General features: G+C 35.5%; 1 protein-coding gene across 1 annotated transcript in view; it reads right to left on the minus strand.

The window, feature by feature from the left end:
* The window catches only part of H2.0 (Homeodomain protein 2.0), a 33,100-nt gene extending 8,355 nt beyond the window's left edge, over positions 1 to 24,745 (minus strand). The window contains exons 1-2 of the mRNA XM_044393554.2: positions 24,079 to 24,745; positions 9,529 to 9,995 (exon numbers count right to left, since the gene is read on the minus strand). Coding sequence (XP_044249489.1) covers positions 9,529 to 9,995; positions 24,079 to 24,586 — 975 coding nt within the window. The 5' untranslated portion in view covers positions 24,587 to 24,745. The remainder of the gene's footprint in view (positions 1 to 9,528; positions 9,996 to 24,078) is intronic.
* Positions 24,746 to 25,071: the final 326 nt, after the last annotated feature.

Here is a 25,071-nt window from a genome sequence, read left to right on the forward strand (position 1 = left end):
AATTTTATTTCTTTATGTAGATGATTTAGTTATTGCCACATCAGACTTAGAGAAAATGAAATGTTTCAAACATATTTAATGGACAAGTTCAGAATGACTGACTTGGAAGAAATACAATATTTCATTGGAATGAGAATAGAAATTGATGATGATAAAATACTTTTAAGCCAATCTGCTTATATTAAAAAGATTCTGAATAAGTTCAATCAAATAAAAACACCTCTTAACGAGATAAACTAGACTTTCTAATATTTTCTCATTCGGCCCGCCCTAGCAGACTATTCCAGCCTTTTTCCCTTCATAGGCATTTTCTATTGCAGCGTGCCGAATGAAAAAATATTAGAAAGTCTATTTAATGACGAGTGTAATAATTTTTCGTCACAAATGTTGATATCAGAACTTTTGTATGTTGAAGGTGCGATCGTCACTAGTTTTTTACCTCGTTAAGAGGTGTTTTTATTTGATATCAGAAGTTTTTGTTTGTTTACATTTGCTCTCATAGGAGCTAATATATACATTTAAATTTAAATTGGTCAATCATAATTTGTAAGCCATTGTATTTAAACAAATTAAGTTAAAAAGTATTTCAAAATACCTTTTAAACGAGGTATGGCTCATGTCTGTACCTTTAGTAGTGTAGAACTTACAAACTAACGAAATTTAGCCATTTTTAGCTTTTTCCCGCTAAAGTAGCGGCTTTTTCCAAAAGTCGTAGAACAAAAGATTCCTATATGGAACTCTTAAGTGCAAATTTACTGATTCCATGACCCTAAAATACAGTTCGGATACCCTCACACAAAATTCAATACTCAGGAAGCTTTAGTTGTTCGAGCTGGCAAAAGTGGCTATTTTCGTATAAAAATAACTTTTAAACGTGACTTTTTACAGTAATGTGTTATATACCAAAATTTAAGGAATCTCAAGGGCTATACAGTTTAAAGTTTTCAAGAAAATCGTTAGAGCCGTTTTTGAGAAAAATAAAAAAAGGCTAAAAAAAAAGTTTTAAAAAATTGTCTTTTGTTCATATCTTTTTAATTATTACATTTACACAAATTATATATAGAAGGCGTTTATAGCATTTAAAAATACCTTTCAAACAAGATGCAGCACAAGTCTGTAGCTTTAGTAGTATAGAAGTTACGGTTTTCCGAATTTTAGCTATTTATAGCTGTTTTCCCGCTAAACTAGCGAGTTTTTCCAAAAGTGGTAGAACAAAAGTTTCTTATATCGATGTGATGAACGTCATATTAAATTTTCAAAACTTAAGAAACATGTGTTGGACAAACTGACAAACAGAATTAAATTTTCATTTTGGGAAGAAGAAGAAAATCTTATTTTGGCTATAACTTGAACGGAGCGTCGGATTTTGACAAATGACCCCTCATTCGACGGTTATTTTCAAAAGGAATACAACTAAAACATTGCGAGGAGGCATTTATCCCCACCGGCCCCAACAGCTCCAATTTTCGAAATTTTCACTTTTTTACTTTCACCGCTCTCTCTCCCAAGCCAATTGTTTTTCTTAAAGTCTTGGTATGCAATCCTTTAAGTTTTTGCAATACCTTTGGATTGGTGTATTACTCATTACGATCGGACTATCACAGCAGATTTTCAATTTTGCGGCTATATAATAGTAGTCGCCTTCGCACACTTTCCTGGTGCGCTTCGTCACTACATGGACTGCCGTCCATAGTGATATGAGTGATTGTAAATCAGTCAGTACTCCACTAGCAAGCAAGCTTAATTATGAATTATTAAATTCAGATGAATGGCATGACGCGCCTTGTCGAAATTTAGTCGGTTGCCTTATGTATGTTATGTTATGTACACGACCAGATTTGGCCACTGCTGTTAATATTTTAAGTCGATATATGAATAAAAATAATGCAGAATTATGGCTATGTTTAAAAAGGATTCTTAGATATCTAAAAGGGAATATTGATATGAAATTAGAATTTAAAAAGAATACGAGTTTTGAAAATATATTTGTAGGGTACGCAGACTCTGACTGGGGAGGAAATGAAATCGATAGAAAGAGTACAACAGGGTTTCTATTCAAAATGTTTAACCAAAATCTTATATGTTGGAATACGAAAAGGCAAAATTCAGTAGCTGCTTCATCGACTGAGGCAGAATACATGGTTCGAGGCTGTAAGAGAAGCCTTGTGGCGGAAATCCCTATTAGAAAGTGTTCATATCGAATTTGAAAGACCTATAAAAATATATGAAGATAATCAGGGATGTATTAGTATAGCTAATAATCCCTCATGCCATAAAAGATCTAAACATATTGATATAAAATAGAGAGCAAATAGAAAATAATGTAATTTGTATCGAGTATATTTCCACAGAGAACCAACTTGCTGACATTCTAACTAAGCCGCTACCTGCTCCACGCTTCATGGATTTACGAGGAAAAATGGGACTGGATGGAGCAGACAAAGACTAATCCGAGCCATACGACAATAATGAATATCTTTATTTATGAACCCTTACTATTTTAATTTAAGAAGTGATCTGATTGGGTTTTATTGGGTTTTCCCAATCCTAGCAGCGAATGCTGGATCACTGAATTGTACCTTCCCAATAGAAAAGAAAAGAAAGAACACAAGCAAGCACAAGCCACATAGATTAAGTTGAAAAATGTAAAATTAATTTTCAATTTAAATTTTCTTTATAATGCTAATTTTGAGGGGGCGTATTGAATAACCCTATTATAATTTATAGTATATACCAAAATCAGCATTATATTGTTATCGATCTCTGGTAACACTAAAGCGTGAACCACGCGGTTAATCCTTCTCTCTTATTTCTGATCTCGTAAGCTGTGGTTGATTGTGCTTAATAAACGAAACTATAACACAGGCCAACAGTGTTTTTGGTGCAGCCCTATGGGCATTAAATTGTGTTAATATAGACGGATATAAGCATATCTGCATACATAGTTTTCGAGTTTAACGGGTGGTATTTGTGCAATCGCGGTTTGAAAAAAGTAGCAACATTTTATATTTTCATTTAAGATATCTTCGAGGGTCTGTGCTCAGTTGTAATAAAACCTATGCCAAAAAATTGCTTAGATGCCCTTCTACATAATTGCATTTAAGGTTCCATCATTATTTGAGTTAATAAAAGCCTATGAGCCATTAAAGTAATTTGTTCACCTCTATTTACAACCATCTTGATGCGGTGAACAGGCTTAAAAAAATACAAGGAAAAATATGTACCCTAAAATATTTTACATGCATCTAGAGGCGTCTTTTCCCGAATTTTTGAGATAAATCCCACTATTGTACTTCGAAAAATGGAATTTATAGAATTTTTTCCGTAAGAATGGGAAAAGTAACAAGTATTTTAGAGTCACTCTTACGTAACGAGTTTGTCGTGATTTTACACAGTAGGCTTTTTAAAGATAACAGTGGCGTCGCCTTAAAATTGTGGTGGGGATTTTTTTTAAGGCATATTAACCCCTTAAAAATATAATTTGTCTATGTTCGGCGCCTACTGCTAACCAAATTGAAAGGCACATTTTTACGAATGTGTCAGATATTCATGTAAAATGGGATTTAAAAATAGTTGTTACTTTTTAAGTTCTTACGGAAAAAATTCTATAAATTCCATCCTTCGACGTACAATGGTCTTATTTGTCTTAAAAATTCGGTGAAAGACGCCTCTAGATGCCTGTAAAATATTTTAGGGCATATATTTTTCCTTGTATTTTTTTAAGCGTGTTCACCGCATTAAGTTGGTTGGGAATAGAGGTGAACAAATTACTTCAATGGCTCATAGGCTGTGATTGACTCAAAGTATAATGGAACCTTAAGTGCAATAATGTAGAGGGGCATCTAAGCAATTTTTTGGCATAGGTATTATTACAACTGAGCACAGACCCTCGAAGATATCTTAAATCAAAAAATTAAATGTTGCTATTTTTTTCAAACCGCGATTGCCCAAATACCACCCGTTAAACGCGAAAACTAAGTATGCAGATATGCTTATATACGTCTATATTAACATGTTTTAATGCCAATAAGCCTGCACCTTTTAATAAAGTCCATTTTGTTGACCTGTGTAATCGAATACGAAATACGCTGATTTGTTTATTTGAACTTAGAATCCCAACAATTATCAAAGCAAATTTTAATTTGCGCACAAATGTAAACATGTTTGGATTGGTTGTTTTTAAATTTGTTGTTTTTTAATTGGTTGCTTTCAATAAAACAAAAACATTTGTACATGCTCGAAAAGGTTGGCATGCAATACAAAAGTAGCAAAAGTAACTTATTATTTTCCGATTCCACATTTGATTGATAATTATTAATTTTAAACTCGACAAATTTTGCATTGGCTGAAAAGAAATGAAAAAAGAAAAATTATTTTTTGAAAGATAAAGGGTGTATCTTTTAAAAAACTTTAACATCGAATCAAACCATGCATCCATTTGCCTCTGAGAGCTCCGCAAAGTTGGTCAATTTCAGCATTTTTCGAACTTTGAGGTCCTTTTGCTAAGAATCCTTGCGTCGGGGAACTCTTTGGAAAACGCAGTTTAATTTGGGAATTCGTAACGAATCCAAAAATATATCATCCATCGAGGTACATTTTTGATGCTGCATAGTGTAATTAACTTGGACACATTTTAGCTTTGCTTACATGGTCATGGTGGAATTTTAATAGGGATGTTACTGTTATAGAAGTTACGGTTTTCCGAATTTTAGCTATTTATAGCTGTTTTCCCGCTAAACTAGCGAGTTTTTCCAAAAGTGGTAGAACAAAAGTTTCTTATATCGATGTGATGAACGTCATATTAAATTTTCAAAACTTAAGAAACATGTGTTGGACAAACTGACAAACAGAATTAAATTTTCATTTTGGGAAGAAGAAGAAAATCTTATTTTGGCTATAACTTGAACGGAGCGTCGGATTTTGACAAATGACCCCTCATTCGACGGTTATTTTCAAAAGGAATACAACTAAAACATTGCGAGGAGGCATTTATCCCCACCGGCCCCAACAGCTCCAATTTTCGAAATTTTCACTTTTTTACTTTCACCGCTCTCTCTCCCAAGCCAATTGTTTTTCTTAAAGTCTTGGTATGCAATCCTTTAAGTTTTTGCAATACCTTTGGATTGGTGTATTACTCATTACGATCGGACTATCACAGCAGATTTTCAATTTTGCGGCTATATAATAGTAGTCGCCTTCGCACACTTTCCTGGTGCGCTTCGTCACTACATGGACTGCCGTCCATAGTGATATGAGTGATTGTAAATCAGTCAGTACTCCACTAGCAAGCAAGCTTAATTATGAATTATTAAATTCAGATGAATGGCATGACGCGCCTTGTCGAAATTTAGTCGGTTGCCTTATGTATGTTATGTTATGTACACGACCAGATTTGGCCACTGCTGTTAATATTTTAAGTCGATATATGAATAAAAATAATGCAGAATTATGGCTATGTTTAAAAAGGATTCTTAGATATCTAAAAGGGAATATTGATATGAAATTAGAATTTAAAAAGAATACGAGTTTTGAAAATATATTTGTAGGGTACGCAGACTCTGACTGGGGAGGAAATGAAATCGATAGAAAGAGTACAACAGGGTTTCTATTCAAAATGTTTAACCAAAATCTTATATGTTGGAATACGAAAAGGCAAAATTCAGTAGCTGCTTCATCGACTGAGGCAGAATACATGGTTCGAGGCTGTAAGAGAAGCCTTGTGGCGGAAATCCCTATTAGAAAGTGTTCATATCGAATTTGAAAGACCTATAAAAATATATGAAGATAATCAGGGATGTATTAGTATAGCTAATAATCCCTCATGCCATAAAAGATCTAAACATATTGATATAAAATAGAGAGCAAATAGAAAATAATGTAATTTGTATCGAGTATATTTCCACAGAGAACCAACTTGCTGACATTCTAACTAAGCCGCTACCTGCTCCACGCTTCATGGATTTACGAGGAAAAATGGGACTGGATGGAGCAGACAAAGACTAATCCGAGCCATACGACAATAATGAATATCTTTATTTATGAACCCTTACTATTTTAATTTAAGAAGTGATCTGATTGGGTTTTATTGGGTTTTCCCAATCCTAGCAGCGAATGCTGGATCACTGAATTGTACCTTCCCAATAGAAAAGAAAAGAAAGAACACAAGCAAGCACAAGCCACATAGATTAAGTTGAAAAATGTAAAATTAATTTTCAATTTAAATTTTCTTTATAATGCTAATTTTGAGGGGGCGTATTGAATAACCCTATTATAATTTATAGTATATACCAAAATCAGCATTATATTGTTATCGATCTCTGGTAACACTAAAGCGTGAACCACGCGGTTAATCCTTCTCTCTTATTTCTGATCTCGTAAGCTGTGGTTGATTGTGCTTAATAAACGAAACTATAACACAGGCCAACAGTGTTTTTGGTGCAGCCCTATGGGCATTAAATTGTGTTAATATAGACGGATATAAGCATATCTGCATACATAGTTTTCGAGTTTAACGGGTGGTATTTGTGCAATCGCGGTTTGAAAAAAGTAGCAACATTTTATATTTTCATTTAAGATATCTTCGAGGGTCTGTGCTCAGTTGTAATAAAACCTATGCCAAAAAATTGCTTAGATGCCCTTCTACATAATTGCATTTAAGGTTCCATCATTATTTGAGTTAATAAAAGCCTATGAGCCATTAAAGTAATTTGTTCACCTCTATTTACAACCATCTTGATGCGGTGAACAGGCTTAAAAAAATACAAGGAAAAATATGTACCCTAAAATATTTTACATGCATCTAGAGGCGTCTTTTCCCGAATTTTTGAGATAAATCCCACTATTGTACTTCGAAAAATGGAATTTATAGAATTTTTTCCGTAAGAATGGGAAAAGTAACAAGTATTTTAGAGTCACTCTTACGTAACGAGTTTGTCGTGATTTTACACAGTAGGCTTTTTAAAGATAACAGTGGCGTCGCCTTAAAATTGTGGTGGGGATTTTTTTTAAGGCATATTAACCCCTTAAAAATATAATTTGTCTATGTTCGGCGCCTACTGCTAACCAAATTGAAAGGCACATTTTTACGAATGTGTCAGATATTCATGTAAAATGGGATTTAAAAATAGTTGTTACTTTTTAAGTTCTTACGGAAAAAATTCTATAAATTCCATCCTTCGACGTACAATGGTCTTATTTGTCTTAAAAATTCGGTGAAAGACGCCTCTAGATGCCTGTAAAATATTTTAGGGCATATATTTTTCCTTGTATTTTTTTAAGCGTGTTCACCGCATTAAGTTGGTTGGGAATAGAGGTGAACAAATTACTTCAATGGCTCATAGGCTGTGATTGACTCAAAGTATAATGGAACCTTAAGTGCAATAATGTAGAGGGGCATCTAAGCAATTTTTTGGCATAGGTATTATTACAACTGAGCACAGACCCTCGAAGATATCTTAAATCAAAAAATTAAATGTTGCTATTTTTTTCAAACCGCGATTGCCCAAATACCACCCGTTAAACGCGAAAACTAAGTATGCAGATATGCTTATATACGTCTATATTAACATGTTTTAATGCCAATAAGCCTGCACCTTTTAATAAAGTCCATTTTGTTGACCTGTGTAATCGAATACGAAATACGCTGATTTGTTTATTTGAACTTAGAATCCCAACAATTATCAAAGCAAATTTTAATTTGCGCACAAATGTAAACATGTTTGGATTGGTTGTTTTTAAATTTGTTGTTTTTTAATTGGTTGCTTTCAATAAAACAAAAACATTTGTACATGCTCGAAAAGGTTGGCATGCAATACAAAAGTAGCAAAAGTAACTTATTATTTTCCGATTCCACATTTGATTGATAATTATTAATTTTAAACTCGACAAATTTTGCATTGGCTGAAAAGAAATGAAAAAAGAAAAATTATTTTTTGAAAGATAAAGGGTGTATCTTTTAAAAAACTTTAACATCGAATCAAACCATGCATCCATTTGCCTCTGAGAGCTCCGCAAAGTTGGTCAATTTCAGCATTTTTCGAACTTTGAGGTCCTTTTGCTAAGAATCCTTGCGTCGGGGAACTCTTTGGAAAACGCAGTTTAATTTGGGAATTCGTAACGAATCCAAAAATATATCATCCATCGAGGTACATTTTTGATGCTGCATAGTGTAATTAACTTGGACACATTTTAGCTTTGCTTACATGGTCATGGTGGAATTTTAATAGGGATGTTACTTCTGCTACAAAATGAAAAATACTTTTTTAAAAATAAAACCTAAGCATTTGATCCACAGGACTGACTATTGATCGAAAATCATATTAATCGGAGCAGCATATTGTTTTTTAAATCCAAAACAAATTTTAACTTAAATTGCTCCTTTTCCCTCCCCTTTCCATGCAGCACTACCCCTCCCCCTTATCAGTTTACTTGGGTGTTGCTCTCTCGGCCGTCGCTCTCTTGGCATCGGCTCTCTGGGTTTCGCTCTCTCGGCAGGCTCCCACAAAGTGCCACGCAATAACTTAAAAAATCTAAATAAATTCGTTAAAAATACTTAAAACAAGAAAGGAAGCTACCTTCGGCCAGCCGAAGCTTATATGCCCTTGCAGATAAAGTAATGCTCACTCGGTGCAATTTCAGGGATTCCAGATTCAGCGTTTCTATTTCAATTTTGTTTTTAAGTAGTCAAGAATTAAAACGCCTACTTCCTACAAAGTTACAATGAATTTTCTTATATTTGTTTGAATATTCCTATGGAAGCCTTAAGATATAGTGGTCCGATCCGGCTCCGACATATGTACTACCTGCAATAGAAAGAAGACTTTCGGTAAAGTTTCATCGCGATAGCTTTAAAACTGAGAGACTAGTTCGCATAGAAACGGACAGACAGACAGACAGACAGACAGACAGACGGACAGACGGACATGGCTAGATAGACTCGGCTGGTGCTGATCAAGAATATATATACTTTATGTGGTCGGAAACGTCTCCTTCACTGCGTTGCAAACATCTAACTGAAATTATAATACCCTCTACAAGGGTATAAAAATGTTAAAAGCTTAGAAGTTACGCTTAAGTACATCTAATGTTTTTTTGCTCAAAATATGGATGTTGGAGCTGTTTGGGGCCACTGGGGGGACATGTCGGACCTTAGTGGGCGCCTACGCCCCCAATGGAATACTGTGCAAAAATTTGGCTGCTCTAGCTCTTACCGTTTTTCGCAAAATCGGACTCTGTTATCCAACTGTGGATCGGCCTAAATGGCCTTCCTTCCGCCTACTGAGAACGAATAGACGAGCATCTCGACATTGACAGATGCTAACCCTCCTATTGTAATAAATTTTGCCAAATACTAAGGAAACGACGGTGCCAAATGCTTTTTAGTTAAAAAAAATTGTTTTACTTCAATAAACTAAGAGACAAAGTTTATTTAAAGGTTTTAGTATTTTTCTTTTAAAACCTTCTTATGTTTGAATACCCGTGACCGACTCTAAGTTAAAACTTGCGCCAAGGCCAATATTTTTAACTCACCTGTGCGTCGGTCAGGTTCAGTCGAGCAGCTAGCTTTCGCCGATCTGGCTTGGTAATGTATTTCTGTTGCTGGAACTGAATCTCCAGACCCTTGCGCTGGAGATTCGTGAAGACGGCCCGCGACCATGAGCGTTTGCGCTTTCCATTGTTGCCTGCGGAAGCGTTACTGGTAGAACTGCTGTTACCCTCTTGTGGGGAACCACCATTTTGTAATATGACTGATGCGGGCGGTGTGGGCGTGATGTTCAGTAGCTGTGCCTTGCCCATAAATCGCTGTTGCTGCGACAACTGCAGGCTTGTGAGGCTGTGAAGAGGCGCCAGCAGCGCCGAACCTGTCGTCGAATTATGTTGCGGGGGCTTGTGCTGCTGATGGAGCTGTTTGGGATGGTGATGTTGATGCTGCTGTTTCTGATGCTGATGGAAGCGCAGCAAAGCGTTTGTAGCCAGCGTGGGATATGTTGGTGCCGCTGTTTGTTTGGAGATATAAAGTGTTGGAGTCGATTGAATGATGGATACACTTTGCTTCTTAAATTAGCAATTACTCTCATTTTCTTGAACACATGATTGTTTTTTTAGCGAATCCGGCTGAGTTTGTTATTCATTCATTGGGGTACTTATTTTTATAAGAATACCACCATTACTTATGGACCACATCCTCCCTTACTAGTTGTACAGTATATCCGGAGGAAATAGTACATTATTCGCAGTCAAAAAAAATTTTTAGCACGAAAAATATGAAATTCCTATTTTTGTTTCTTGAGTAAATTATTTTGATCAATAACACAGGCCGACAGTGTTTTTGGTGCAGCCCTATGGGCATTAAATTGTGTTAATATAGACGGGTATAAGCATATCTGCATACTTAGTTTTCGCGTTTAACGGGTGGTATTTGTGCAATCGCGGTTTGAAAAAAGTAGCAACATTAATTGTTTTGATTTAAGATATCCTCGAGGGTCTGTGCTTAGTTGTAATAAAACCTATGCCAAAAAATTGCTTAGATGCCCTTCTAAATAATTGCATTTAAGGTTCCATCATTATTTGAGTCAATCAAAGCCTATGAGCCATTGAAGTAATTTGTTCACCTCTATTCCCAACCAACTTGATGCGGTGAACAGGCTTAAAAAAATACAAGGAAAAATATGTGCCCTAAAATATTTGACAGGCATCTAGAGGCGTCTTTCACCGAATTTTTAAGATAAATAAGACCATTATACGTCGAAGGATGGAATTTATAGAATTTTTTTCATAGGAACGTAAAAAGTAACAAGTATTTTTGAGTAACTATTACGTAACGAGTTGGTCGTGACTTCACACAGTAGGTTTTTTAAAGATAACAGTGGCGTAGCCTTAAAATTGTGGGGGGAGATATTTAACAGGCATACTAACCCCTTGAAAATACAAATTTTCGATGTTCGGCGCCTACTGCTAAACAAATTGAAAGGCAAATTTCTACGAATGTGTCAGATATTTATGTAAAATGGAATTTCAAAATTCTTGTTACTTTTTCCGTTCTTACGGAAAAAATTCTATAAATTCCATCCTTTGAAGTACAATAGTGGGTTTTATCTCAAAAATTCGGGAAAAGTCGTGTCTAGATGCCTGTCAAATATTTTACGGCACATATTTTTCCTTGTATTTTTTAAGACTGTTCACCGCATTAAGTTGGTTGTGAATAGAGGTGAACAAATTACTTCAATGGCTCATAGGCTTTGATTGACTCAAATAATAATGGAACCTTAAATGCAATTAAGTAAATGGGCATCTAAGCCATTTTTTGGCATAGGTTTTAATACAGTTGGGCAAAGACCGTCGAAGATATCTTAAATCAAAACATTAAATGTTGCTATTTTTTTCAAACCGCGATTGCACAAATACCACCCGTTAAACGCGAAAACGAAGTATGCAGATATTCTTATATACGTCTATATTAACATATTTTAATGCCCATAGGCCTGCACCTTTTAATAAAGTCCATTTTGTTGACCTGTGTAATATGCACGTTGAAAATATTTAAATGGGTTTGTTTATAATAAAATTTTCACTTAATTGGATATTATCATTGAAGCATTTTGTGGCTCGGTGGCAAAAAATTTGTTTACCTCAAGCGGCAATCTAAACAACAACAATTATATATAGAGAGCGAAAATTATTTGGGGTAATCGAGCACGACATGGGGCACACGGGGTTGAGGTCGAGCCAAGTGCTTTCCTTCATTTAAATGTTTTTTAAATATCTAAGAATATATTCGATCCTAGCCCATCATAAAGATATCCTAAAAGTGCTTAGATTCCACTTTGAGTGTAATGAAGCAAACGTGATTTACTTACTGTGTGCTATGTGAGAGCAATGCAAGAAGAAAGACGATAAGTCCCTAAAACCACGAAGGGATTAACCATGGTCACCAAAAAGGGGTACATAATTATACCCGTTACTTGTAGAGTAAAAAGGTATATTGTATTCGAGGAAAAGTCCGTCTATCTGTCAGTATGAACGCTGAGATCTCGGAAACTAAAAAAGCTAGAACGTTAGGATACACTGTGCAACATTTTTAGGGTTATAAAATGTAACCGCAATTCTGATTTCATGGGCGAAAAGAACTCATCGAAATAAGCTAAAACCCATTTGGGTTTCTCTGGCTTAGCTCGCGTTTACCTATTATAGCGAGTTAAAGTTTTACATACAAAATTTATTTGTAACGGCCATATCTTGTGAACCGTTTAAAATTTCACTATCAAGTCTTCAGTGATTATGTAGCTATGAACCCAAGGAACTAAATTGACAAATGGCTCTTGCGAAGACGTACACCTAGCGCGTTAAAAATCGAAAAATTAGGCAAATTGGTTTTTTAACGCGCTAGTTGCACTAGGTGCTAAGTGCGCAAGAGTCATTTGTCAATTTAGTTCCTTGGGTTAACTAGCTACATAATCACTGAAGACTTGATAGTGAAATTTTAATCGGTTCACAAGATATGGCCGTTACAAATAAATTTTGTATGTAAAACTTTAACTCGCTATAAAAGGTAAACGCGAACTAAGCCAGCGAAACCCAAATGGGTTTAAGCTTATTTCGATGAGTTCTTTCCGCCCATGAAATCAGAATTGCGGTTACATTTTTCATGTTGCACTGTGATATTCTACACACATATTCCAGGGCTTTCTACGCAGTTCAAATTTGTTTCAACCGAGCGCCACGCCCACTCTAACGCCTACAATCTCCTTAAAGGACTATAAAATGTGTCTGCAGACATGGCGCTCACATCTTTAAAGATTTTCGAAACGTATAAATGTAATTTGGTTGTGTTCAAAAATACAGACCAAAATGTAGAAACTTTTTTTTAAATCAGATCTTTCATAAAAAAGTTTTGAGCAAAAGTTTAAACAGCTGCTAGATGGAGCCATCAAAAATTTTAATAGCCGCTAGATGGCGAGAGTACCTTTGATGACTGCATATCTCAATCTCCCTCGTATATATGTATATTCTTGATCAGCATCACTAGACGACTCGATCTAGTGCCATTTAGCTGCCATAGGAACAATCGGAAAATTAATGAGAAATTAATAGGATACAAATTATAGCTTCGTTGGTTTTTTATACTCTTGCAGAGGGTATTATGATTTCAGTCAGAAGTTTGCAACGCAGTGAAGGAGACGTTTCCGACCCTATAAAGTATATATATTCTTTATCATCATGACTAGACGAGTCGATCTAGCCATGTGCGTTTGTCCGTCCGTCTGTTTCTACGTAAACTAGTATTTCAGTTTTAAAGCTATCGGGCTAAAACTTTCCAAAAAGTCTTATATCTATTGCAGGTAGTATATAAGTCGGAACGAGCCGGATCGGACAACTATATCATATAGCTCCCATAGGAATAATCGGGGAACAAAATTTTAAAAAAATTATATCTTGGGTGTTTTTAAACCTATAACCTCCTACTTTTGGAAATGCCATTTTTTATCTAATTCTGAATTTCGAATAAATCAAAATCGGACGACTATATCATATAGCTGCCATAGGAACGATCGGAAAGTTAATGGGAATATAATAGGAAATAAATTATTGCTTCGTTGGTTTTGATCGTTTTCTCTTCTACTCTGGGATATGACTATTTTTAAATGTTTTCGAATTTCAATTTTAATTTTATCAATATCGAACTACTACATATAGCTGCCATAGGAACGATCGTAAAATTAGTGATTAATAGGAATTATCTGCAAGGGTATATAAGCTTCGGCTGGCCGGAGCTAGCTTTCTTTCTTGTTTACTACTACTTCTGCTATAGGAAGATGTCAATCAATAGGAAATTTAACATTTTGTAATTTGTAGTTTAATAGGAATGATCTTCTTGTTTTTTATTGGCTTTTTAAGACGTCGCGCTAAATAAAATTAGTTTCTTTCTGTGCTGCCAGCGTGCGCCTATTTGTTTTTGTAGAGAGCGTTTTATTTATCTACGAAAAACACTTCTCTTTTGTGTCTATTTACATTGCAACGGAAATGCGCTTCTTCAGTTGTAGATACAATTGTTTCGCTTGCTATATCAGCATCGGCAACGGCATTGCATCTGTACGTCTGCAGAGGATAATAACGCCTTAATTGGCCTTTTTGGCATTTGGTTTGTGTCAACCATCGGGGGTTTGTTGTAATGAGTTTTCACTGATTATCAACACCTTCAACGTGGTGGGGGGGGGGGGGGGGGATTTGGGGCGCTGCGGATTACTCGCAGCGCGAGATCATTAATAGCCGACTATCGGATTCGTTTATAAATGCCGGGTGCCTTAATCCCGCGGCCTGGTAAATAGCCTAATGAGTTGTGATCTTTTTTGTGTGCTATCTTAAATCACTCGAGATCGTGTCCAATGCTCGCTGCATTGATGCAGAAGCATGTCCGTAAGGAAGTGTTTGTGAATCGTAAATTCTGTACCTATGTGTGTTTAAGTTTGAACCAATTTATTTGCACGGCTTGCTGGTATATTCAGTGTTTACGACTTTGTGAATATTTCTTGGTATGTCTTATTTTTGAGTAAACTGCGAACGATCTTTAGGTAAAGCGTTGCGCTCCAAATGGGCCATGTGGCTGCGTACCTTTGGCCCCCCCCTTTTGACAACAAGGGTGGTTGCATACTTTATGACTTTTTCAAACTCGAACAAAAGTGGAGTCAACTGATTATTTAGAGCTTATTGTTAAACTTGAAATATAGCCCACACCATTTTAAATTTTGTTTCTCATAAGTTGCACTTAGTCCGAATTGCATAGCACTGGCCGACAAAATGTGACATGGGTCGGTGTCCAGGCCTGCCACCATTTTATTTCGATAAATGAGGCTTTTCTAAGCATAAGTTGCCACTACGCCTATAATCCATCAGCTCTGGTATTTGCGGTATCTTTAATTTAAGAAAATCACCAATTTTCTTCGTATTTTGGGATATATCTTCAAGAGTGGTGAAACAATTTTGGTAATCTTTTCAGAGTTAAATAGTTACATGTCTCTTTTATACGGTCGTTTTGGAACCTTAACCACACGAGGAGGTGGGCGCATTCAAAATTTCAAATTCACAGAAAAGTTTAAAAATCTTTATTTGTGAACAGCGTTTTAAAATTAAATAAAAATATTTTCTTCTACAAAGCAAAGGAAATAAAATGGTGGCAGGCCTGGACACCGACCCATGTAACATTTTGTCGGCCTGTGTAATCATTTACTATCGTAAGAAATCCATCAGTGATCGGGTATCATGTTGTTCAGCTGACTTCAATGGATGATTTGCAAGCGGCTTACTTTTTTTTTTATTACTGACTGGTTTCGAGGTTTTTTCAACCCTCGCTGGAATCCTTAGAATATGTTTGCTTAATCTCAACTTTCAAGCTGACCCGACTTACCTTAATAATATTAGGAACCAATCCGATAATTTGAATTCAGAGCACAGTAATTACTATTGTTAGAGGTGGCCCTCCCCTGCTGTTGAGAACTTCGAAACAAATCTTCAAAGTTCCAAGAGAAATCGTCTTATGGCTATCATTAATCAGGGATCTTTGAGCGCTTTGAAAATGCACCTAACAGTTGGATTAACATATAAATTGTTAATTAATTAGACCCACGGCGCCGGATTATTGTTCAGACAACATTTCCATATCAGACAATAGTCTGTTCCATCAATCGATCGATTGGTCGATTGATCCGCAACCAAAAAAGCAACAACAATCCACAAACTACTCAACACCAGGCGGGACAGGCAAACAGCAACAAACAGTCGATGGAAGAGTTGAAGAAATTTGGCTTGGCCCATGATTTTATGATGTGCGATGCGATGCAATCAATCCATCACCGTATAATTCTGCAGAGGCAGGTTGGACCCGGCAGGCAGCCGCAGAGTAGCCTTCTCCTGGAAAGGCCACCACAGTGGGTGGTTGTGTAAATACTTGGCCTTTGGCTTGGCCCCCAAAACACCGCATAGCCTTACCCATACAGTCATCCATTTGTTTAATCCATCGAGCAGTCATTCCTTGTCATTAGCCTGCACAGCAGCCGTGCCTCGTCGGTTCCGTCCCATTGGTTGGACCCGTGGCGCCCAATCTATCAGAGATTTGCTGGATTTTACAGGCCAAAGTTCTTTCACCGTATATAATACCTGTCTCTTCCATTTGCTATATCACTTCCCGTGCCTGCCTTTTGTTCCTAATCTTTTTTTCAGCAGATCAATTCATTATAGAGAGCAATTAGATGAATAGCTATCTGTATCTGCCCATGAATGACGGGCCAATTGCTCAAGCAAATAAACAAACTATCCACAAACGTTTTCCACGTTCTATGTGAGTTTAAAGTTTATTTTTAAAGACTGATTCGAAATTTGTGCATAAATTGTTAATTTTTACTTTAGTCTTTTGAGTTTAATTTATCTGAGGTAGCCTCAGGACTGATGAAACCTTTCAGGGGCAGACTGTTTTATATTTTACGTATCTCTTGTTGATTAAGAAGAGGTAGGGTCTTGCAAAAAAATTTCGATTTTTTTGAAAATTTTTTCTTGTAGATTAACATCTTAAGATTATACAAAAAAAGTTTTAAGTCAATCAGACAAAAACTTTAGAAGTTATGCTAAAACTAGTTCCCTAACCTCTAAGACTTTAGCGCTTTTTTTTATTTTTTTACTTTAAGTATATTTTTTTAAGCCCAAAGTCGAATTTTTTAGGAGAAAAACGCATTTTTTACTTAGGAAGGGAAAAAAAAAATTCTTAAAAAAAAAAATCAAAATCGCGCTTCCCAGGGTGCGGGTGTTTCCTTTTCTTAAGCAAAATGTAAAATCTGAATGTAAATCCGATAATTTTTGGAGGAGATACAGTGGTCACCGCAAAACGCATATTTTTTAATAGTGTTCCAGCTATAAAAATTAGTAGATGTTATTTAAATTACACTTTATAACATACTTTATTGGTTTGAATTAAATCCATCCAACCAGTTTTTATAGAAAAAAAGCAAAGTTACTTGATTTTTTGATGCCAAGGACCCTAGCAGATAGATATTAATAAACTCAACAAAATGCAGTTTTACAAATCTATAACGATTTGGGGCTTCTTTTTCGCGATGCGTAGGAAGGTCAAGAATATGAGTGCATATATAGTTTTGAGATAGTTAGGTGTTCCAACTTACAGACCGTACCAACACACCCCTCACAATAAAAATTACATCATAGCTACACACAAAAAAATTTGCTTGGTAAAATTGACCAACAAAGATAGTTACGTTACTTGTGTAGGGAAAGAGTGGGGGAATTTCGTCAGCATTTTTTCAAAGCTATTTTTTGTCCATCTTGAGACACGTTATCATATTTCTATTTTTATTGTTGAATGCGGTTAGCACCAAGCTTTAAAATGTGACATTCCCCTATTTTTTTAATTAGCTTGGTGATTTATAAAAAAATAAAATGTAAAACCAATATACTGGGGCAATCTCACCACACAGGGGGGTAAAATCACCACACAACTGGGGAAATTTCGTCACCTGAAAAATGTAGGGAGTTTAACGCCTGAAAATATGCTACACTGATCAAGCGTACCATTTTTGTTGACGTCCTATATTTGTTGCTGCTGCTGGTAGTCAGTTCGTTAGCCAGCTCGTCAAATATAAAAATATGTATTTAAAATAGGTGAGAATTTACCCTTAGCGTAGGGTGGCGAAATTTCCCCAGACCGTACTTTTTTAGAAATAATTATTTTTCTTGCGAAATTAGGCGCGAAGTTAAAAATCACTGACGCAGAAATGCACATTATAGCACTGTGTATTATATAAAAAATCGTGTATCTTATTCCTTTTGAATTGTGGCATACAGAAAAAATTTCGTCGAGAACTAAATGTAGCTTTTGAACTGTTAAAACACATTTAATATTATAGCTTAATTATCTTGGCCTTCTGTGCAAAACAAATGCATTGGTTGTGTCTGGCCGTCTTGAAGGACTAAAACAAAAAAATTATATATTTTTACGACTTATGGATTCCGAGATATTGCAGGTGACGAAATTGCGCCTGTGACGAAATTCCCCCACTCTCCCCTACTTTGTTTTTGCTTTGGGTTTGTGTCTTTGCTAATTGTGTGTATTTTGTTGTTGTGGAATGACTATTTACTTAGTAGAATTGACAATTTTGCTGGTTGGGGCCTGTTTGACAATTATTACAGTAGGAAGGTCAAGAATATGAGTGCATATATAGTTTTGAGATAGTTAGGTGTTCCAACTTACAGACCGTACCAACACACCCCTCACAATAAAAATTACATCATAGCTACACACAAAAAAATTTGCTTGGTAAAATTGACCAACAAAGATAGTTACGTTACTTGTGTAGGGAAAGAGTGGGGGAATTTCGTCAGCATTTTTTCAAAGCTATTTTTTGTCCATCTTGAGACACGTTATCATATTTCTATTTTTATTGTTGAATGCGGTTAGCACCAAGCTTTAAAATGTGACATTCCCCTATTTTTTTAATTAGCTTGGTGATTTATAAAAAAATAAAATGTAAAACCAATATACTGGGGCAATCTCACCACACAGGGGGGTAAAATCACCACACAACTGGGGAAATTTCGTCACCTGAAAAATGTAGGGAGTTTAACGCCTGAAAATATGCTACACTGATCAAGCGTACCATTTTTGTTGACGTCCTATATTTGTTGCTGCTGCTGGTAGTCAGTTCGTTAGCCAGCTCGTCAAATATAAAAATATGTATTTAAAATAGGTGAGAATTTACCCTTAGCGTAGGGTGGCGAAATTTCCCCAGACCGTACTTTTTTAGAAATAATTATTTTTCTTGCGAAATTAGGCGCGAAGTTAAAAATCACTGACGCAGAAATGCACATTATAGCACTGTGTATTATATAAAAAATCGTGTATCTTATTCCTTTTGAATTGTGGCATACAGAAAAAATTTCGTCGAGAACTAAATGTAGCTTTTGAACTGTTAAAACACATTTAATATTATAGCTTAATTATCTTGGCCTTCTGTGCAAAACAAATGCATTGGTTGTGTCTGGCCGTCTTGAAGGACTAAAACAAAAAAATTATATATTTTTACGACTTATGGATTCCGAGATATTGCAGGTGACGAAATTGCGCCTGTGACGAAATTCCCCCACTCTCCCCTACTTTGTTTTTGCTTTGGGTTTGTGTCTTTGCTAATTGTGTGTATTTTGTTGTTGTGGAATGACTATTTACTTAGTAGAATTGACAATTTTGCTGGTTGGGGCCTGTTTGACAATTATTACAGTTGATTTTACCAAGTTTTTTTTTTGTGTGTATAAATACATATACCTTATATCCAAACGTGAGCTAGGTCACAGGAACCGGAAAAGACTTTTTTAATAGTTTTAAAAATAATTTTAAGAACTTAACATCTAAATTTCGCGAATATTTCCCGTGTTACGTTGTGCTACCTAACCTTCTGATGGTCAGTTATGCCCTAAGTGCAAAATAATATGGCCTTTAGTTAAGGACTGATAAAATTATGCCAAATTAGGTATAGTAAAAAGTCTTTATGTTTAACAATATTAGAAACCTTCTATACAATCAGCCTTTAGCTTGTTAGCACCCACTTGATAAGATTGTATACAAAAATGAATGAGGAAAGGCTAGGCTAACGATATGCATAAATTTCTAGCAGCTTGTTAAACAATGAACCATTTCTATACGAAAAACAAAAAAGTATTGATTATGTTTCCCACTATTTCCATATAAACAAGATCAAAGTGCGCTGGCAGCCTGCAGCCTTTAAGAAGTCGTCGTCCCCAGATATACAAAAACAGCAGGAAGTAACGCAAATACCCGAAATATTTGAAACTATTTTGTTGTCGATTTCAACAAACGAAATGTTTTCGTCAAAACCCAAATCAAAGAACAGTTGGCCACAGGAATATTGCACAATATGGATACAGATTAACTAATAATTCAAATAGGAACGGGATATTTATAGGCCGTATTCCACATTTGTGTTTCCTGGTATGTTAATTTTGCTCACTTCCATTTCTTGTCTTTCTTTGTTATTTTCCTATGCTATAATTGGTAAATGGTGAAACTTCCTCATCTATTCCTTTGATCGTTTTGATAGGATCCTGAATATTTGCCAGAAAGGAACGCATTTTGATTGACAAAACGCAGTATTTGACTATCCTTGATCATTTTTAAAGGTGCTGAAAGTAAGTTGGGCAAATAGAAATTCTATAACCTACAATAATATGTAGTATTTATCATGCGTAACACAGATTGACTAGACAACCTATGATGTTCAAGCTAATAATATATTTATAGGTTGAGATAAGACTCAATTACCGATATAAAATAGTGTCTGGCCTGGTAAAAAATTCTGTTGGCCCGTGTTATTATTGGTATTAGGTAAAGGTAGGTATACTACACACAAAAAAAAAACTTGGTAAGATCAACTGTAATAATTGTCAAACAGGCTCCAACCAGCAAAATTGTCAATTCTACTAAAAATAGTTATTCCACAACAACCAAATACACACAATTAGCAAAGACACACACCCAAAGCAAAAACAAAATACACGTAACTATTTTAATAGTTACGTAACTATCTTTTTGGGTAAATTTTACCAAGCAAATTTTTTTGTGTGCAAAATTAGGAATTCCAAAATTTAATTTCTACCGTTGTCACAGAAACCGTCGGTTTTGGGAAGGTTGATTTGAAATGCAACCAACCAAAACCGTTAACAGAATAGAGCCATGCACGAATTATTCAATTTCCATTGTATTGTACATACAAAAAAATTTGCTTGGTAAAATTGACCAACAAAGATAGTTACGTAACTATTAAAATAGTTACGTGTATATTGTTTTTGCTTTGGGTTTGTGTCTTTGCTAATTGTGTGTATTTTGTTGTTGTGAAATGACTATTTACTTAGTAGAATTGACAATTTTGCTGGTTGGAGCCTGTTTGACAATTATAACTATTTTAATAGTTACGTAACTTTCTTTGATGGTCAATTTTACCAAGCAAATTTTTTGTGTGTATACCATGAAATTTCGGAATTATTTAATTCAATTTTATTTAAAACCAGAAAGGAAGTTAACTTCGGCCAGCCGAAGTTTTGAAACAAACTTGCGCTGCGTAGGAACTCCTAGAATCTGCATGCAAAATGTCAATTTTCTAGCTTTTATAGTTTCCGAGATCTCAGCGTTAATACGGACGGACAGACAGACAGACGGACATGGCTATATCGACTTGGCTAGTGACCCTGATCAAGAATATATATACTTTATAGGGTAGGAAATGCTTCCTTCTAGCTGTTACATACTTGTGCACGAATACAATATACCCTTTTACTCTACGAGTAACGGGTATAATTAATTTATTCACAAAACCAAAACATTTTAAACAAGAAAGGATGCTAGCTTCGGCCAGCCGAAGCTTATATACCCTTGCAGATAATTCTTATTAACTTACAAATCGCAAAAATTTTAATTTATCCTTCCCTATGGGAATATCGAAAATATTAAAAAACAAGAAAGAAAGCTAGCTTAGGTCAGCCGAAGCTTATATACCCTTGCTGATCATTCCTATAACTTACAAATCGCAAAAATTTTACTTTATCCTTCCCTATGTCAGCTATATAATATAGTCGTACTAGTCGTACGATTTTTGTTAAATTTAATTCGAATATCGGAAATATTACAAAAAATCATATCCTACAACGGAGCTATAATTTGTTTCCATTTAATTTGCCATTAATTTTCGATCGTTCCTATGGCAGCTATATTATATAGTCGTCCGATTTTGATAAAATTAAAATTAAAATTCGGAAATATTTAAAAAGAGTCATGTCCTAGAGTAGAAGAGAATACAATAAAAACCAAATAAGCTAAAATTTATTTCCTATTACTTGCCCATTAATTTTCCGATCGATTCGAAATTCAGAAATATTTAAAAAATAATATCCCAAGAGTAGAAGATAATATTTCAAAAAACACCGAAGCTAAAATTTGTTTAAGGTTTTTTTTCTATCCTTCCTATGGAAGCTATAAGATATAGTTGTCCGATCCGGTCGGTTCCGACTTATATACTACCTGCAATAGAAAGAAGACTTTTGGGAAAGTTTTATCGCGATAGCTTTAAAACTGAGGGACTAGTTTGCATAGAAACGGACAGACGGACATGGCTAGATGGACTTGTCTATTGATGGTGATCAAGAATATATATACTTTATGTGGTCGAAAACGTCTCCTTCACTGCGTTGCAAACATCTGAGTGAAATTATAATACCCTCTGCAAGGGTATAATGAACTAAATAATTTTCTAGTTCATTTTCGAACTGAATAAATAATTTTTTAATTATTTTTTAGAATTTGCCAGCATTTATTTGTGCTTTCTTTTAAGAACAAATTTTCGACAATTTGTAAAAAATAAATGTTAACTGGCTAGAATGGGAATGTCGTTTAAATTTCTTAATTCATGCCATTCATTCATTCATTCATTCGATTTAAATCAAAATTCAAATGTATTCAATTCTATTAAACTTAAAATTAAAAACAAGAGAGAACGCTATAGTCGGGTGCCCCGACTATCAGATACCCGTTACTCAGCTAAAGGTGATAAAGTGCGAAGGAGATGGAAATAAAAACTTTGATCCGCCGTAACTTTTTAACGAATGGTCTGATTTAAAAAATTTCTTCTACATTTCGATAGGTATTGATAAACACAATAAAACTGCATTTTTACTTTTCCAAAATATTATTATTTAATAATATAATATTTAAAATCGTATATAAGCGATTGTGGGCGTTAGAGGGGGCGTGGCACCCTTTTGAAACAAACTTGCACTGCGTAGGAACTCCTAGAATCTGCATGCAAAATGTCAATTTTCTAGCTTTTATAGTTTCCGAGATCTCAGCGTTAATACGGACGGACAGACAGACAGACGGACAGACGGACATGACTATATCGACTTGGCTAGTGACCCTGATCAAGAATATATATACTTTATAGGGTAGGAAATGCTTCCTTCTAGCTGTTACATACTTTTGCACGAATACAATATACCCTTTTACTCTACGAGTAACGGGTATAATTAATTTATTCACAAAACCAAAACATTTTAAACAAGAAAGGATGCTAGCTTCGGCCAGCCGAAGCTTATATACCCTTGCAGATAATTCTTATTAACTTACAAATCGCAAAAATTTTAATTTATCCTTCCCTATGGGAATATCGAAAATATTAAAAAACAAGAAAGAAAGCTAGCTTAGGTCAGCCGAAGCTTATATACCCTTGCTGATCATTCCTATAACTTACAAATCGCAAAAATTTTACTTTATCCTTCCCTATGTCAGCTATATAATATAGTCGTACTAGTCGTACGATTTTTGTTAAATTTAATTCGAATATCGGAAATATTACAAAAAATCATATCCTACAACGGAGCTATAATTTGTTTCCATTTAATTTGCCATTAATTTTCGATCGTTCCTATGGCAGCTATATTATATAGTCGTCCGATTTTGATAATATTAAAATTAAAATTCGGAAATATTTAAAAAGAGTCATGTCCTAGAGTAGAAGAGAATACAATAAAAACCAAATAAGCTAAAATTTATTTTCTATTACTTTCCCATTAATTTTCCGATCGATTCGAAATTCAGAAATATTTAAAAAATAGTATCCCAAGAGCAGAAGATAATATTTCAAAAAACACCGAAGCTAAAATTTGTTTAAGGTTTTTTTTTCTATCCTTCCTATGGAAGCTATAAGATATAGTTGTCCGATCCGGTCGGTTCCGACTTATATACTAGCTGCAATAGAAAGAAGACTTTTGGGAAAGTTTCAAGCCGATATATTGATATAAATTATTTATATCATTTTAAAAAAAAAATTTGTATCCTATTAAAAAAGTCTTGGTTTCCTTGCACGATTTACCGTGCAAGGGTAAAGTGATCAAGCATTTGGCATAAGTACTGATACAAATTTTGGCAGATGTACTGATACATCGATACAGAAGAGGCGGATTCGGGAATTTGCATGGCACCCCAAGAAGGAATTCATCCTGTCCGTTCCACGGACTTACCGTGTTCTGCTGCCCGAATTGGCGTCGGTCTCAGCACTGATTTGTAATCCATATACAGGCTAGGATATAGTTTATCCAGTCCCAAATAGGGGTAAGGGTGCGTTGAAGCGGGTGACGTACTTGCTGGGATCGGAACATGACCGACCTTTCGAGATTCAGCATTCGCTTGGCTGAAGCAATGTGGGAACGCGCAGCAGGAAAATATACCGCCATCGCAGCAGGACCTTGTCGAAGGCGACGAAGAGTTCCTCTTGAGGGATTCATCGGGCTCGGAGCCCAGTAGCCGATCGACACTAAAACTCAACTTGACTTTCGTGCTGCTCGTGATGGTGGGTGGCGAGGTGACAATGGCAGTCGGGGCACAGGACTCTTGGGTCGTTGGATCACTTTCCGCTAGATCAGGACAATTCGTCAGAGTTGAATTCACTTCACACTCGCCGTGCATGTGAGTGCTGAGGTTCTCGGGCATACTCTGTTCCATACTGGCGACACTCTCCTGTAGTAACATTGTTCACTTATATTGGTGTATCTGTGGGGCTCACGCAAGAAAACTATCATGTCCCAAACACCGTCGCTTGTAATCGATTTTATCGGTCGCGAAATATTATTTAAAGCACCTCCGATTAAACCGCCTTCCAAGACATCCCACTCAGAACTGATCGGAACAGACCAGGGAGCACGCTAAACGATCGATTGCGGTTCGGGCACTCAACGCGGAATAGTGTGTTAGGTTAATCTGGCTGAGATTGTGTATTCCTAACGTTTACAGTGGGGCAAAGAACTAAAAAATTAAAAAAAAAACAAGTAAATACTGCTCAAAATGATTACTTCATACGGATTATACGACAATAGTTAGTTCAGATAGATAAGATAGTTCAGTAACTATTAAAAATAGTACTTTAACAATACAAATAGTCGTCCGTGTATTTGTTTTTTCTTTGCGTACTATTTTAAATAGTTGTTTAAATATGAACAATAGTTACCCTAACGTAA

The sequence above is a fragment of the Drosophila takahashii genome, chromosome 2L (genome assembly GCF_030179915.1).
Source record: "Drosophila takahashii strain IR98-3 E-12201 chromosome 2L, DtakHiC1v2, whole genome shotgun sequence".
Lineage (NCBI taxonomy): Eukaryota > Metazoa > Arthropoda > Insecta > Diptera > Drosophilidae > Drosophila > Drosophila takahashii.